Source organism: Hydra vulgaris, chromosome 05, assembly GCF_038396675.1.
Source record: "Hydra vulgaris chromosome 05, alternate assembly HydraT2T_AEP".
Classification (NCBI taxonomy): Eukaryota; Metazoa; Cnidaria; class Hydrozoa; order Anthoathecata; family Hydridae; genus Hydra; species Hydra vulgaris.
The window spans coordinates 8,046,519-8,059,779 of record NC_088924.1 but is presented as its reverse complement, the minus strand read 5'-3'; the positions used below and the strand labels follow the sequence as shown (position 1 = coordinate 8,059,779).

Sequence of the window (13,261 nt, the reverse complement as noted above, 5' to 3'; positions counted from 1 at the left end):
GAATGACAAGCAACATTACGACAACATGACAATGGTTAAAGGTTGGCTGTAATAGCAGGTCAAACTATGTTTATAGTATGTTTTTGCTCCTTGTCTAAAAGGGTATCATTCGAAAATTGACTAACAAATAGGTAGAACATGCAAGGAGTGCTGCTACATTGAATGACAAATAGGTAAACATGTGAGGAGTGCTGCTGCATCAACTGAAAAATTGGTAAACATGCAAGGAGTGCTGCTACATTTAAAAATAAAAATAAAAACATTCAGAATGTTTTTAACTTTTTAAAAAATAAAAACTTTATGATATTGATATGTGCTTTTGTGATTTTTTTAAAAACAAAATTTAATTAGTTTCCTCAATTAATTTTAATAGTTTATATATATTTTACTTAGATAAGTATAAACAGCTGATAAGTGTGACTTAAAGTTTCATGCCAGAAGGCAATCATCAACCGCGAATACAAAAAAAATGTAATAAAATGTTACAAAAATTATTATTGAATGAGTTTAGAGGTAATAAACAAATCTAAATAAAAATCAAAAAATTGTTATATTTTTTAACTTAAAAATTAGAAATTTATAATAAAAAATCAGAAACAAACTTCTTTTTATATTAAGATTCTCAAGATGCCGAACATCTACTCTTAAAGATATTTTAAAATTGTGTTAAATTAAGATAGTAATAATTTCTTTGAATGCTGACATATTCGGGTTTTTTTATTTGGTAGGTTTTTACCATTATGTGATAAAAATACATATTTCACATAAACTACACATTTTTGTTGTAGATTGTGGAGTTTGCAACATTTAATAGATTTTCATTTTATTATAGGCTTTATGCTTTGGTTATTTAAGCTCCATATTTCCTTACAGAGTTCTGTTTTATTTCTACACTCAGGGTGGCCAGCCAACTGGAAATTGGGGAAAAGTCAGGAAAATTTTTTCTAGTCAGGGAAATCAGAGAAAAGTCAGGGATTTTTAATTTTTTTTCTCAAAGTCAGGGGAAAAATTTCTTTGTTTTTGTTTTTTTACAAAATCCCATACCACCATCAAATAAAAGAAAAATTTATATTCATTTTGCGATTCGTTCATAAAATCATACAGAAAAATAAAATAAGATTGCTATTATATAATACCTAAAGTTTGTTACATGTCTTTAAAATATACAAATCTTATTATATATAAATTTTATTTAACTATGCTAATATAATGTTAATTTTTTCCTGGTAAATATTATAGAAAAAATACAAATGTCTAAAATAACTTACTTTGATAATGACTGGATCAATCTTGAATGTCATCCATCATGGGGTATGCTTAAAAGAGCTGATGATAAAATAAAGGGTATGTGTAATCAGTGGTGTATCCTCCGGTTTTTTCCTGGTCGCTTTGCAGGCAACTAAAACAGTTTTTATTTCTTATTTGAAATGTCCGCAATGATAATCAGTAGTCCGGTGTTTTTTTTCTCGGGTGAAAATACAGAAGAAAAAAAATTTAAACATCTGGTTGCTAAAATACTTCTAATAAGAAATGGTTTATTTAGTAACAGTTATTAATAAAATTAATTAAAGATGAGTTGTCATTTTTGTTGTAGTGGATATCCTTATGTTTCTTTTTGTCAATCTTACCAATGGTTTCATTACTTGAAGCAGAAATCTTGAAAGCTAAAACTGCATAAAAATTTTTTTTTATATAGAAAAATAATCTATTATTCTCTCTCAACCTTCAATGAAATTTGATTTAGTTTAATGTTTAAAACATTATGTTTTTAATTTTTTAAACATTTTTTATTATACTAAGACTTTTTTTTAGGAAAAAAGAATTGAACAATGTGCATTGTTAATTGCGTTCTAATAATAAATTTTCATGTGCATCTTAATAATGTTTTTTATTTTGTTAATTTTAATTGACGAAGTAAAAATAAAAATTTATTTTACTAATGAAAAACAAGAGATTCAGCGTTGTTAATGATTAACCTGCCCATTCACGTGATTCAAAATGGACTATAAGGTTTGAAAAATGATACAATTGCAATTTGGAATGAAACAAAATGTAGTTTTAAAACTCTTTTTAAAATGAGAAGAAACGTGCTTTAATACACAACAATAATGTTTAAAAAAACAGTACAGTCTTCGTTCTCTACGCACTTCGAAATATTAAATCGCGTGTTGGCTACTTTTTATCAAGTTTGGTGAAATTATATAACACACCATAGTGTACTTATTGTTAAACTATTTTAAATGCTTTTTAAAGTTTTCTTTTAAATAATCGCAAGGAATAAAATCTTCATGGATCTAAATATAGTTTTATTAATTAACTAAAGTAGCCTATAACATCACACATTGTCTTGCCCCATTTATTAAGTTTGGTGAAAAAAAGGCACCATAGTGTACTCATTGTTAAACTACTTTAAATGATTTGTACAAAGGTTTTACAAGTGTTTTAAATGAAAATCTTTAAGCTAAAATTTTACAAATTTCTATGGATGGACCAAATGTGAATTGATGTATGTACTGTCTATTGATATTCTCATTGATGAATTTGTTAAAAAGTTTGAAACATCTATTCTTAAAATGGCGATTATCTTCTGATGCCTGCAAAAATTGACTTTTTTCAATATTTGGCTTCAGTTGTAGAGTCATTCTTAAGACTTTTTCAGTCAGATTCTCCATTAGCACCATTCTTATATCAAGAACTTGAAAAGCTAATAAGGTCTCTCATGCAGAACTTTATTATAAAAAGATGTATTGGAGGGAGTAAAATCTGTTATAAATCTAATGAAAATAGACTTAACCCTGCACAAGTGTCACCAAAAGAAGTAAAAATTGGTATCACAACTTGTCTACTTGGTAAAATAAAAGTGAATGTCAGAAGTTACAACTTTGCTGTGATTGTATTCAGTTTTACATTGGAGTTATTGATAAACTGAGAGAAAGTCCTTTAAAATATAAACTTACAAGAGCTATATTAGCTTTAAACCCCATTATGTTCTAATTTCGACTCAAGAATAAACAAAATGACTGATTTACTCACAATTCTTTATGAATCTTAATAATTAATGCTACAATAGCAGATAAGGTCAATAATCAGTATCAAGATTTATGTGATCTTGCAAAAGGCATCCATAGATTAGAATTTACAAGTTACTATGTTTATAAGGATAGGTTGGGTGTTTTTTTAACCCCTTTTATAAGCCAGAATTTTAATAATTTATTTGAAGTATCTAAAATTATCTTTACTTTGTCACATAGTAATGCACAGATTGAAAGTGGGTTTTCTATCAATTTAGTGTTCTTATTGAAAGTTTGCATGAAAGTTCTGTGGTTGCCCAAAGACAAGTTTATGATGGAATTCGCCATGTTGGTGGAGTTTGCAATGTAGAAATAACGAAATCAATGATCAAAAGTGTAAACATGTCCTATTCACGCTAATGTTCTTTTGGAAATTTTGACAGCAAATTAATAAATTTTCTTGAAAAATGACAAAATATATATCTTAGTTATTATGAGTTAAAAAATAAACATTTAAAATAGTTGCATACATTTTTTTTTTTTTTTTAAAAACTTCAAAACAAAAATTCACACTACAAAGATCCATTAAAAAGAAAAATTGCAAGAAAAACAAGACTGTTTTGATAAAAAAATTACCTCTTCAGAAAATTAAGGAATTAAATGCTAAAAGAACAAAGTTAAATCAACATCATCAGTAAGATATACGTGAGATTGAACTAGAATTAAAAATGCTATCATGCAAAATGGAATAAACAAATAAAAGATTTCAACTATTTTTTTAAATTTAAAGATAATTTTTGTTTTGAAGTTTTTTAAAAAGCAAAAAAAAAATTATCAAACTATTTTAAATGTTTGTTTTTTAACTCATAATAACTGAGATATATATTTTGTCATTTTTCAAGTAAATTTATTAATTTGCTATCAAAATTTCCAAAAGAACATTAGGCAAACAGAACTATATATATTGCATATATATTGGCATATGCATGTTTATTATATACTACTGTTAGACTGCTGTGTGTTTAATTATTAAACCTTTTGTTGTTATTTTTATAAAATTTGAAGCTTAATCTGCTACGGTGTTTTAATTTATTTATATTTTAAAATCCTAGTGAAAAGTTTACTTTAATTCATAGTAATAATATAGAAAAGTCTGAAGTTTAAATTACGATCGTGTACAGGACTTCCCTGAGGGGGACGTTGGAGGGTGTCAAGCCCCCTACGAATTTTATTAGTAGGCAAATTGGACACTTGAGTCGGTAAAGTAGGGTCTTTAGTTGGCAGTCGGCAAATGTCGGTCAACAAGGACCTTTTTTTTTTTAGATAAGTTAGTGGGCAAAAATTCTTTTTTTTAATTTTAGTCGGAAAGAAACAGACACATATGCCCCCCCTCCTTTAAAATCTCTTTGGGACGGCTCCGATTGTGTAACTTATAATAGTATAAGAATAAAAAAAATTAAAAAAAAATATACATATATATATACAATATATAATATCTTTTATATTATTTTTTTCTTCAAAATATTTTTGGTATGAAACTGGGAAGCATTTACAAGCAAGAGTTAACAAATTTACAAACTCACTCTTAAAAATATAACTGAGTCAGGGAAAAATATAGTAAGTCAGGGAAAAGTCAGGGAATTTAATTGTACAAAGTGGCTGGCTACCCCGTATACTTTACTGATGCAAAAGATTTCAGAATGTTAGAGTATCTCAATTAAAATAGAATTTGACTAATACCAAAATACACTTTTTTGCATGTGCATGATTGCTGAAACTTTAAATTGCTTGATCGATTGACAATATTGTTTGAAAAACACAAATTCTATTTTCATTTTCAATTTTGATTGTCTATTGTAATGCAGAATACTATTTGTTTAAGATAATTTGAAGTTGGTCTGCTTCATTAATTTTGAAAATCTAGCATGGCTATAATCAATCAAATTTTAAATCAAGAGGAGGATTGAATGTCATTACCTAATTGAATTTGTTTTTTTCTTGTCATTGTAAAAATGATTACATTGTTTTTTATGAAGCTGTGAAAGTTAGGTTTTAATTTTGATATCATAACTTGAAGTAGGATCTTCATTTAGAACTCACGTTAGTCCAATTAGTTCACAATCTTTTTTAAAGCTTTATTGTGTTCTGTACATACAAAACCTTTATTAAATGGATATATATAGACAAGTTTGTCGTCCTCAATTTCCTTAAGAGCTTTTCTTTGTTCTCTTGTTAAATACAATTTTATGGTTAAAAAAAAAAAAAAATAAGTGTACATAATATGACATGACAAACCTAACATAACTGGACTCCAAGCTGTAATCCTTAATAAAAATACAAAATACAAATGCATAATATGACATGACAAACCAATCATAACATAACTCCAAGCTGTAATCATTAATAGCCTGTTTTTATGAATCCAAAAAGAAATAAAACATTTCAATATTATAAGGTTTTTAATTTTTAATTAAAATTATGTTTAAATTTTAGATTAAGGTATTTTTGTGTTTTGGTTCTTGTATGGCATTATATTATCTTGATGAAGATCCTAATTTTCAAGTAATTATAACTTAATTATAATAAACACTTTCTTACATAAAGAAAGATACTTATTTTGATGATAGTAGATAATTATTTTAATTTATTTTCGTCTAAATTACTGTAACTGTAATAAACTGTCAATATAAATAATATAAAAATATTTATAAAATATCATTTAGGTTTCAACATCAAAAATGAAAATTGAACAGATGTTAAATATATTACAATTAACTTCAGAAAAAGCAATCACTAAAAATAGCTACTCTTGGCTTGTATATAATTGTAAGATCTGATAAATGTTATTAAAAGTATGTATATATATAAATGTATAATATATATATAAAAGGAATATTTAAATATATAAAAAAATACAACTTTATGATGAAAGTTTCAATCAACAGCCATCTATCATAGAATCTCATAAATCATAGAATTTGTATCTCATTTTGGTACAACATCATCAACATCTAGCTCCATATGTTGAGTACTCTACTCATGTTGTCTACACAATTAAAAAAACTAACTCAAAATATTCATTCAAGAACATTTCAATTTCATCAATTAAAGATAATTGATGTCAATCAATAAAAATATAATTGCTTTGAGTTTTAATTTAAAAAAAAAGATAGAAAGCTTTTTTCTTTAATATAATGAGGATTTTAATTAACGAGGATCAAATTTAATTGAATTAATGAAGATCAAAAAAATAAGAAAAACTTTTTTTATATTAGTTATGAAATAATATATTAGTTATGACATTTTTATATTATTTATGACATAAAAACATTTATTTCCATTTAAATTTTAATAAAGACACATTAATTTATCTAAAGAAAATTTATTAACTAATGCTAGTACCTAAACATACAAAAAATCAAATGCAAAAACTAAAAATGAGTTTAATAAAGAAGGTGAATATAATTTGCAGAATCACAACATTTTCAATAAAATAGACATTAACACATCTCCTAATTACGTTTTTTAATTGTTTCATTATTTTTAATTGTTAAATTATCTAAAATAAAATTTTACAAACAGACAATTAACAGGCAGTTGGATAACTGTCTGTTAATTAAACCTTAGTTTATATTAAAAGATTTTAATTTTCTATATTAATTTAGAACTTGTGAACTTCATCTCAATTAGTGGAGAAACACACAATATGCTATAAATTAGTTCAATTCTATCAGTACACATTTTCTATGTATTCTGAAATTGTTGATTTTTACCATTCTATAAGTGAAAAACTTTTTAATGTCGATATTATTTTGGTTGAGCAACATCTTGTTTAGTGATTCTGTTTTTTATTCTGTTTATTGCATACATTGTTGATTTATTGCACAAGAAAGTTATTTGTATTTAATAATAATAAATCTGGATAAGGATTCTTTTGTTTCAGATTACACAGATATATAATATAAATGATTTTAGATTAGGGGTGAGCAAAATTGGATATCGGGTCCGGATATTTTAACAAACCGGACTGAATAACAGGTTTTGGGTTTAAATTTTTAACTATGGGTGAACAAAAAGCTCACCCATAGTTGAAACCATAGTTACCCACCATAGTCACCCATAGTTAGCAAAACCGGATATCTGATCCGGTTTTTGTTAAAATCCGAATCCAAATTTATCAGGATATCCGGTTTTGCTCACCCCTATTCTAGATTATACATGAATATATGAGTTAAGATTGTCTGCAAATTCGTTGAGTGTAAAAGATTTTCAAAAATCTTCTATATATAATGGCGCATTATTAAAGTTGAGTTTTGGTTACAAACTTTCTTATTGCCTTAAGTAAAATTTATCTTATACCAAGAATAATAAATGCAGCATCATTTGATTCAACTTTTCAGCAAAAATGTTAGCATAACTTTAGGAAAAAGTCCACATAGTTTACAAGTTCCATAAAGTTTTCAAAAAAATCGCACTAAACTTAGTTACAACTGAATGCCAAATATAAATTTTGTGAGAGAACCTATCTGGAATTTAGTATGAGAAATTATCTGAAATTTAGTGAAAGAAACTATCCAAAATATAGAGTGAGAACCTATTGGGAATTTAGTGTGAGAAACTATCAGGAATTTAATAAGCAAAACCATCAGGAATTTAGTGTGAGAAACTATCAGGAATTTAGTGTGAGAAACTATCAGGAGTTTAGTGTGAGAACCTATTGGGAATTTAGTGTAAGAAATTGTTGGGAATTTAGTGTGAAAAACTATCAGGAATTTAGTTTGAGAAACCATTGGGAATTTAGTGTGAAAAACTATTGGGAGTTTAGCGTGATCATGTATTCAGTGAGCATTTAAAAAGATAAGTTAGTTAAATTTTGTGTTGGCAAAGAAATGTGTTAATATTTAATTTATTATTATTATTAGGTACTATACATATTTACAACATCTGCTTGAAATTGTTAATGCAAAAACTATCAATAATAGCAATTGATTATCTAATATGGTGTTGCGTTTGTATGGAGTCTTCCATTCCATTAATGACTGTGAAATATTTGACATGGCGCACTCAATTGTACATAGCCACTAGTGAATGTTATTATGTTTTAAATTCAGGAGTTTGCGGTGAAGAGTTTGCAAGAAGAGGTCTGCAAAAGGTGATTAAAGTCTTACATACTAAATAAAAACGGATAAAAACTAAATATATATAAACAACAGATAACAACCCTAAAAATTAATCTAAATCTTATGTTTTTTAAGGTTATTGAGTTAGAAGAAATTGAAAAGATGAGCTCATCAACACCCTGTCCACAAAGATTACAGATGTTTAAAGAGTCCTTTCTCAAATTAAAAATTACAATATTTAAGAGAGATGTCTTTGAAAGTAGAAGACATGCTAAAAGTTTAAAACCAAAGTTTAAACTAGTATTTAATGACATTGTTCATGTATGTCTATAAGTTTTTTTAATTAGACTTTTTCTTTTATGATTGGCTCCTACAATTTTGTTAAATTATTTTTAGAATAAATGGCCACGAACAGCTTGTGAACAACTGTTAATTGAGTCTTTTAATGGGAGATCTGCCCAGTTTTTTGCTGTAATAGAGACTTTAGCTAGTAAAGATCACGAAACAATTAAAAGACAAATTAATCAACATGAAGATGAAAATGAGCAAGATTTGATTTCAGAACTCTTTTTTGCAGGTGTTGAGCTTGCTGCTTTAAATGGTCATGATGAAGATCAGAGAGTTAACCGAATTAATTTGTCTGAGTCCATAATTACATTAGCTGTTGCAGGTTAAATATTTATTAAATTATTATACATTAAATGTTTTAAAAAATTGTGTGTTTGAAGTGTTACATTGAAATGTTTACATTTAAAATGTTGTTAATTTAATCATGCTAAAAAAAGGCTTTAATGTAAATTAGCCTGAAACATGAATCAATTTCTATTAGTTATAACAGGAAGTAAACAAAAAATTTTTTGTTTATAATAAGCTGTTGAGTTTCCTTGGGAATCCACAATATTTGATGGGTCCTAACATGAGTGATTTTTTTTTAATGTTAATCTGGGTCTCAAAAGAAGCAAAGTAATATGCTAGTTTTAAAAATAATGTTTATATTCAAAATTATAATTTTAGAATATAAATTTATTTTATTTAAAAATACTTGTAATTAATTAAAAATAGTTGTAAAATATTTTTTAATTAATAACAATTAATTTTTTTAGATAATATTTTTTCGATTTTTTTATTCAGTAAAATTTGGATTTTTGAAATCTAAGAATTTTAATAGAGATTTTCAAAATCTAGGTATTTAAAATCTTAATCCTGAATTAAAATAAAACCAGAACTTTATAAAGATTTCAGAAGTAATAATAATTATAAATAAAAATAGTTCACTAAAATTTTATAGTAAAAATAATAGTTAATGCTGTTAAGATAAAGCGCCAGGCAATATCTATGAAAGCTGGTATATATTAATTTTATTATTATTATTATTATTATCAATAAGTTACACAGAACAATACATGAACCATAAGTTCATCATTAACTAGCAAAGCTAGTTTGTATAGCAGCATTGAAGCAGCCACGGAAAATGATGTGCTATTGTAACAATTTTGAACTTTTTCACTGAGCTAGTATTTACTACATTGTCTGGCGAAGCATTCCATGCATTTGCTACACGGTTGTTATAAAAGTTATATCGGACTTGACAGTTTTTGTTGATTTCACGATGGTACCGGATGCGAAATCCATGGATGGGGGAATGTTAATTGGATTGATAAACCATTTAACAAACTCGATTTTATTCTCTAGTTTAAATTTTTTGAATAAGTCCAATTGTTTTCTTCATTCACATAGAGAAGTAAGACCAAGTTTGATTCATCTTGATGTATAATCAAAAGGCTTTATTTCTTGTGGTACTTTTGTAACATGCTGTTGAATGCTTTCAATTACAGAAATGTCCTTTTCTAAATAAGGACTCCAAGCCGTAATGGAAAATTCTAAAAGTGGATTTATATAAGTTGTATATAGCTTTTTCCAGAATTTTGCATCTCTGCTTATGAAGCTGTGTTTTAGGATACCAAGCATTTTGTTAACCTTTGCTGCAGCAATAGATGTTTGGAAATTTTGCTTTAGGTCATTGGAAATTAAAACACCAAGGTTTCTAGTTAACGAATAAGTTAACTCAGTTTCTAATTAATAAAGCATTAATAGGCTTTTTTGATTTTCTTCTTGTTTGTTGTTGTTTCTAAGACGACCGATTGCAAATTTGGTTTGAATCTGTTTACTATAATAGATTGAATGACTTCAGTTGGTATACTATTCCATCTTCTGCTATATTCTACAATAGTATACCACTACAATAGTATACCATTACAATAGCATACCACTGCAATAGTATACCACCACAATAGTATACCACATATATATTGTATTTTGTTTATTACTTTTCACTATTTTTTTAATTTAAAAATTTGTAAAGTTTTTATAAAACTCTGGTTCTTTTAAGACCCAGGTTGATATACTTTTAGAAAAAAAATTTCACTAATATATGCAACCTAGCAAGTAATCAAGGGTCACGGTGCATGAAGGTTTGTTACAAGTAGCCTTCTCATCTGTAGTGGCCTTCTTGGCCTTGGAGAGGTGAATTATGAAAAAAAAAAAAAAAATTTAATTAAATATATCTTACTAATTTTTTAGTAAGATATATTAGTGCTTTCTTTTCTTTCCTTTTTTTTTTTTATTTTATTTTAAATTCTTTCTGTTTTATTATTTTTTTTTTTTTGTAGTTTTTTTTTAGGTGTCACTCCATTGACTAGTATTTAACTATATGAGTGACACCTAACCTTATTTATGTGAGTTTATAATATATTATTATAAATTTTTCATGTTTTATGGTTAAATAAATGGAAATTCTATTCCCTTGAAGAAAAAAACAAAGTATATATATATATATATATATATATATATATATATATATATATATATATATATATATATATATATATATATATATATATATATATATATATGCGCAATTCTGCGAGAAAGAGGAAAAAAAAAAAGCAAAAAAGTTATGAAAACATATACTTAACTCCAAAGCTCTTTTTTTTAATTTTTTTAAAAATTTTAATGCAAAAAAGTTATTAAAAAAATCATTTTATCATACCATAGCATGATTTTAAACTTGAAAGGGTCGAATAAGCGTGTTTTGCCGCTAATTTACAGTTCTGTTGTGTTGCTTTAAAAATCGTATTGTATATCCATAATTGAAAACTTTGATAATATTATATTTCATTTTTTTAACATAATATATATTGTTGTTAATAATTATTTATACTTTTTTTATTACATCATTGATTGTGTGTTTATATTTCTTGTTTTTAAGAATTGGATTTTTTGTTACAATTATCATGGTTACGACCGTAAAAAAACACAAAAATGCTTGTAAAACTTCAAGTAAAAGCTATAAAAATATGCATATAATAACATCATGTGCTAAATACACACACCAAAGGATTTTTTTTTTTACCATGCTGTTCACTGCATTAAGTCTGACAAAGTTGTTTTGTTCAGAAGAGGTAAAAAGCAAGCGTTACGACCATCACACTACTTAGAGTTGATTTTTGAAAAAAGTTGAAGTCTTTAATGCTGTAACTTTTACATACTAAACTATATTATAGTATTTCACATTTCTGGAAAGTTTCAAGTCATTGCCATTTTTGGTTCATTTTTAATAATGTTACTATCGCCACTCTTGTGTAATTGCCCATATATGTATATTATATGCATATATTTATACACATATATACATATATATACATATATATATATATATATATATATATATATATATATATATATATATATATATATATATATATATATATATATATATATAAATATGTATCTATATATATATACATATATATATATATATATATATATACAGCGGAGGCCAAAAATTAAAGACCTCTCATTTTTTAGTTGGTTTCTTAATCTTTAAATTAAAATTAAGAAGATTCTAATTGACATATTAAATTTTTTTTTTTAATATCTTGTTAATTAAAACATACAGATTAAAGTTGTATAATTTTTTAAATCTAATTCTAATTAAATAGCGTTTAACTTATTAAAAAACTGATGAGTACTTATAAATCTTCTTTAAATAAATTGGACAAAATTTAACGACCACTTTCAAATCTTTAATTTGCACTTATTAAAAATAATAATCCATTATTTTTTTTAACTGTCTTAATTGCTTATTACGTTGGCTATAAAATAAAATGTCGAAACCTGAGTTTCGATATCAAATAAACATTTATTTTTTGAATTGCAATAAGGATATAAAAATATTGCAAAAATGCGTGCAAAGATCGAAGAAAAAGACAGATACGCAGCTCTTGTATTAAAAGAAGAAGGCTATAGCATCAGACAAATAGCAGAAAAGCTCAGAACTCTTGCATTATTAACATAATTCAACGATACAAAGAGACCCGGTCAATTATTGATCGTCATAGGACTGGACGCAATAAAATTTGAAATGACCGTGATGTTCGCTCGTTAGTGAGATTAATGAAAGAAAACAGACAAGCATCATCTACAGACTTGTCTACAAAATGGAAACTGTCAAATGGTCTGAAAGCAAGCCCTAGAACTGTGCGAAGGGTCCTCCACAATTTAAGTTATTTATGGTGTGCTGCTGCAAAAAAACCACGCTTAAATAAAAAACAAAAATTTGCCAGGAAAGAGTGGTGCAAACTACATAAAAATTGGTTAACAGATCAGTGGAGCTGTGTGGTCTTTAGTGATGAAATGAACGTTGAGGTAGACAACAGAAAAGGTTGCGTAATGTTGCGTAGACTTCCAAGCGAACGGTTCGATGAATCATGCATTTTGAAACGAACAAAACAAGGCAGTGGTTCAATAGGCATTTGGGCCTGTATGGGTGCCTGTGGAGTTGGCGTTTTTCATTTATTTGATGGTAGACTCAACAAAGAAAGGTACATCGAAATTTTGGAAAACTTGCTTATTCCTAGCATTGATTAATGGCAGTTGCAAGATGGATTTATTTTCCAGCAAGAAAATGCGTCGTGCCATAAAGCGCATGTTGTTAGCGATTGGTTCAATTTTAATAAAATTCAAGTGCTTCCATGGCCTGCCAATAGTCCAGACTTGAATCCAATAGAGAATTTATGGTCGTGGCTTGATCACAAGCTTGGTAAAGAACAACTTTACAATTTGGAAGAT

General features: G+C 26.6%; 1 protein-coding gene across 2 annotated transcripts in view; it reads left to right on the top strand.

Annotated features, from left to right (window-relative positions):
• Window positions 1–13,261, top strand: part of LOC136071831 (cilia- and flagella-associated protein 54-like) — a 128,072-nt gene that overhangs the window by 11,403 nt on the left and 103,408 nt on the right. For both annotated transcript variants that reach the window (XM_065797279.1, XM_065797278.1), the window contains exons 5-9: window positions 5,505–5,573; window positions 5,735–5,837; window positions 7,934–8,163; window positions 8,267–8,452; window positions 8,528–8,801. In XM_065797279.1, the coding sequence (XP_065653351.1) occupies window positions 5,505–5,573; window positions 5,735–5,837; window positions 7,934–8,163; window positions 8,267–8,452; window positions 8,528–8,801 (862 nt within the window). The remainder of the gene's footprint in view (window positions 1–5,504; window positions 5,574–5,734; window positions 5,838–7,933; window positions 8,164–8,266; window positions 8,453–8,527; window positions 8,802–13,261) is intronic.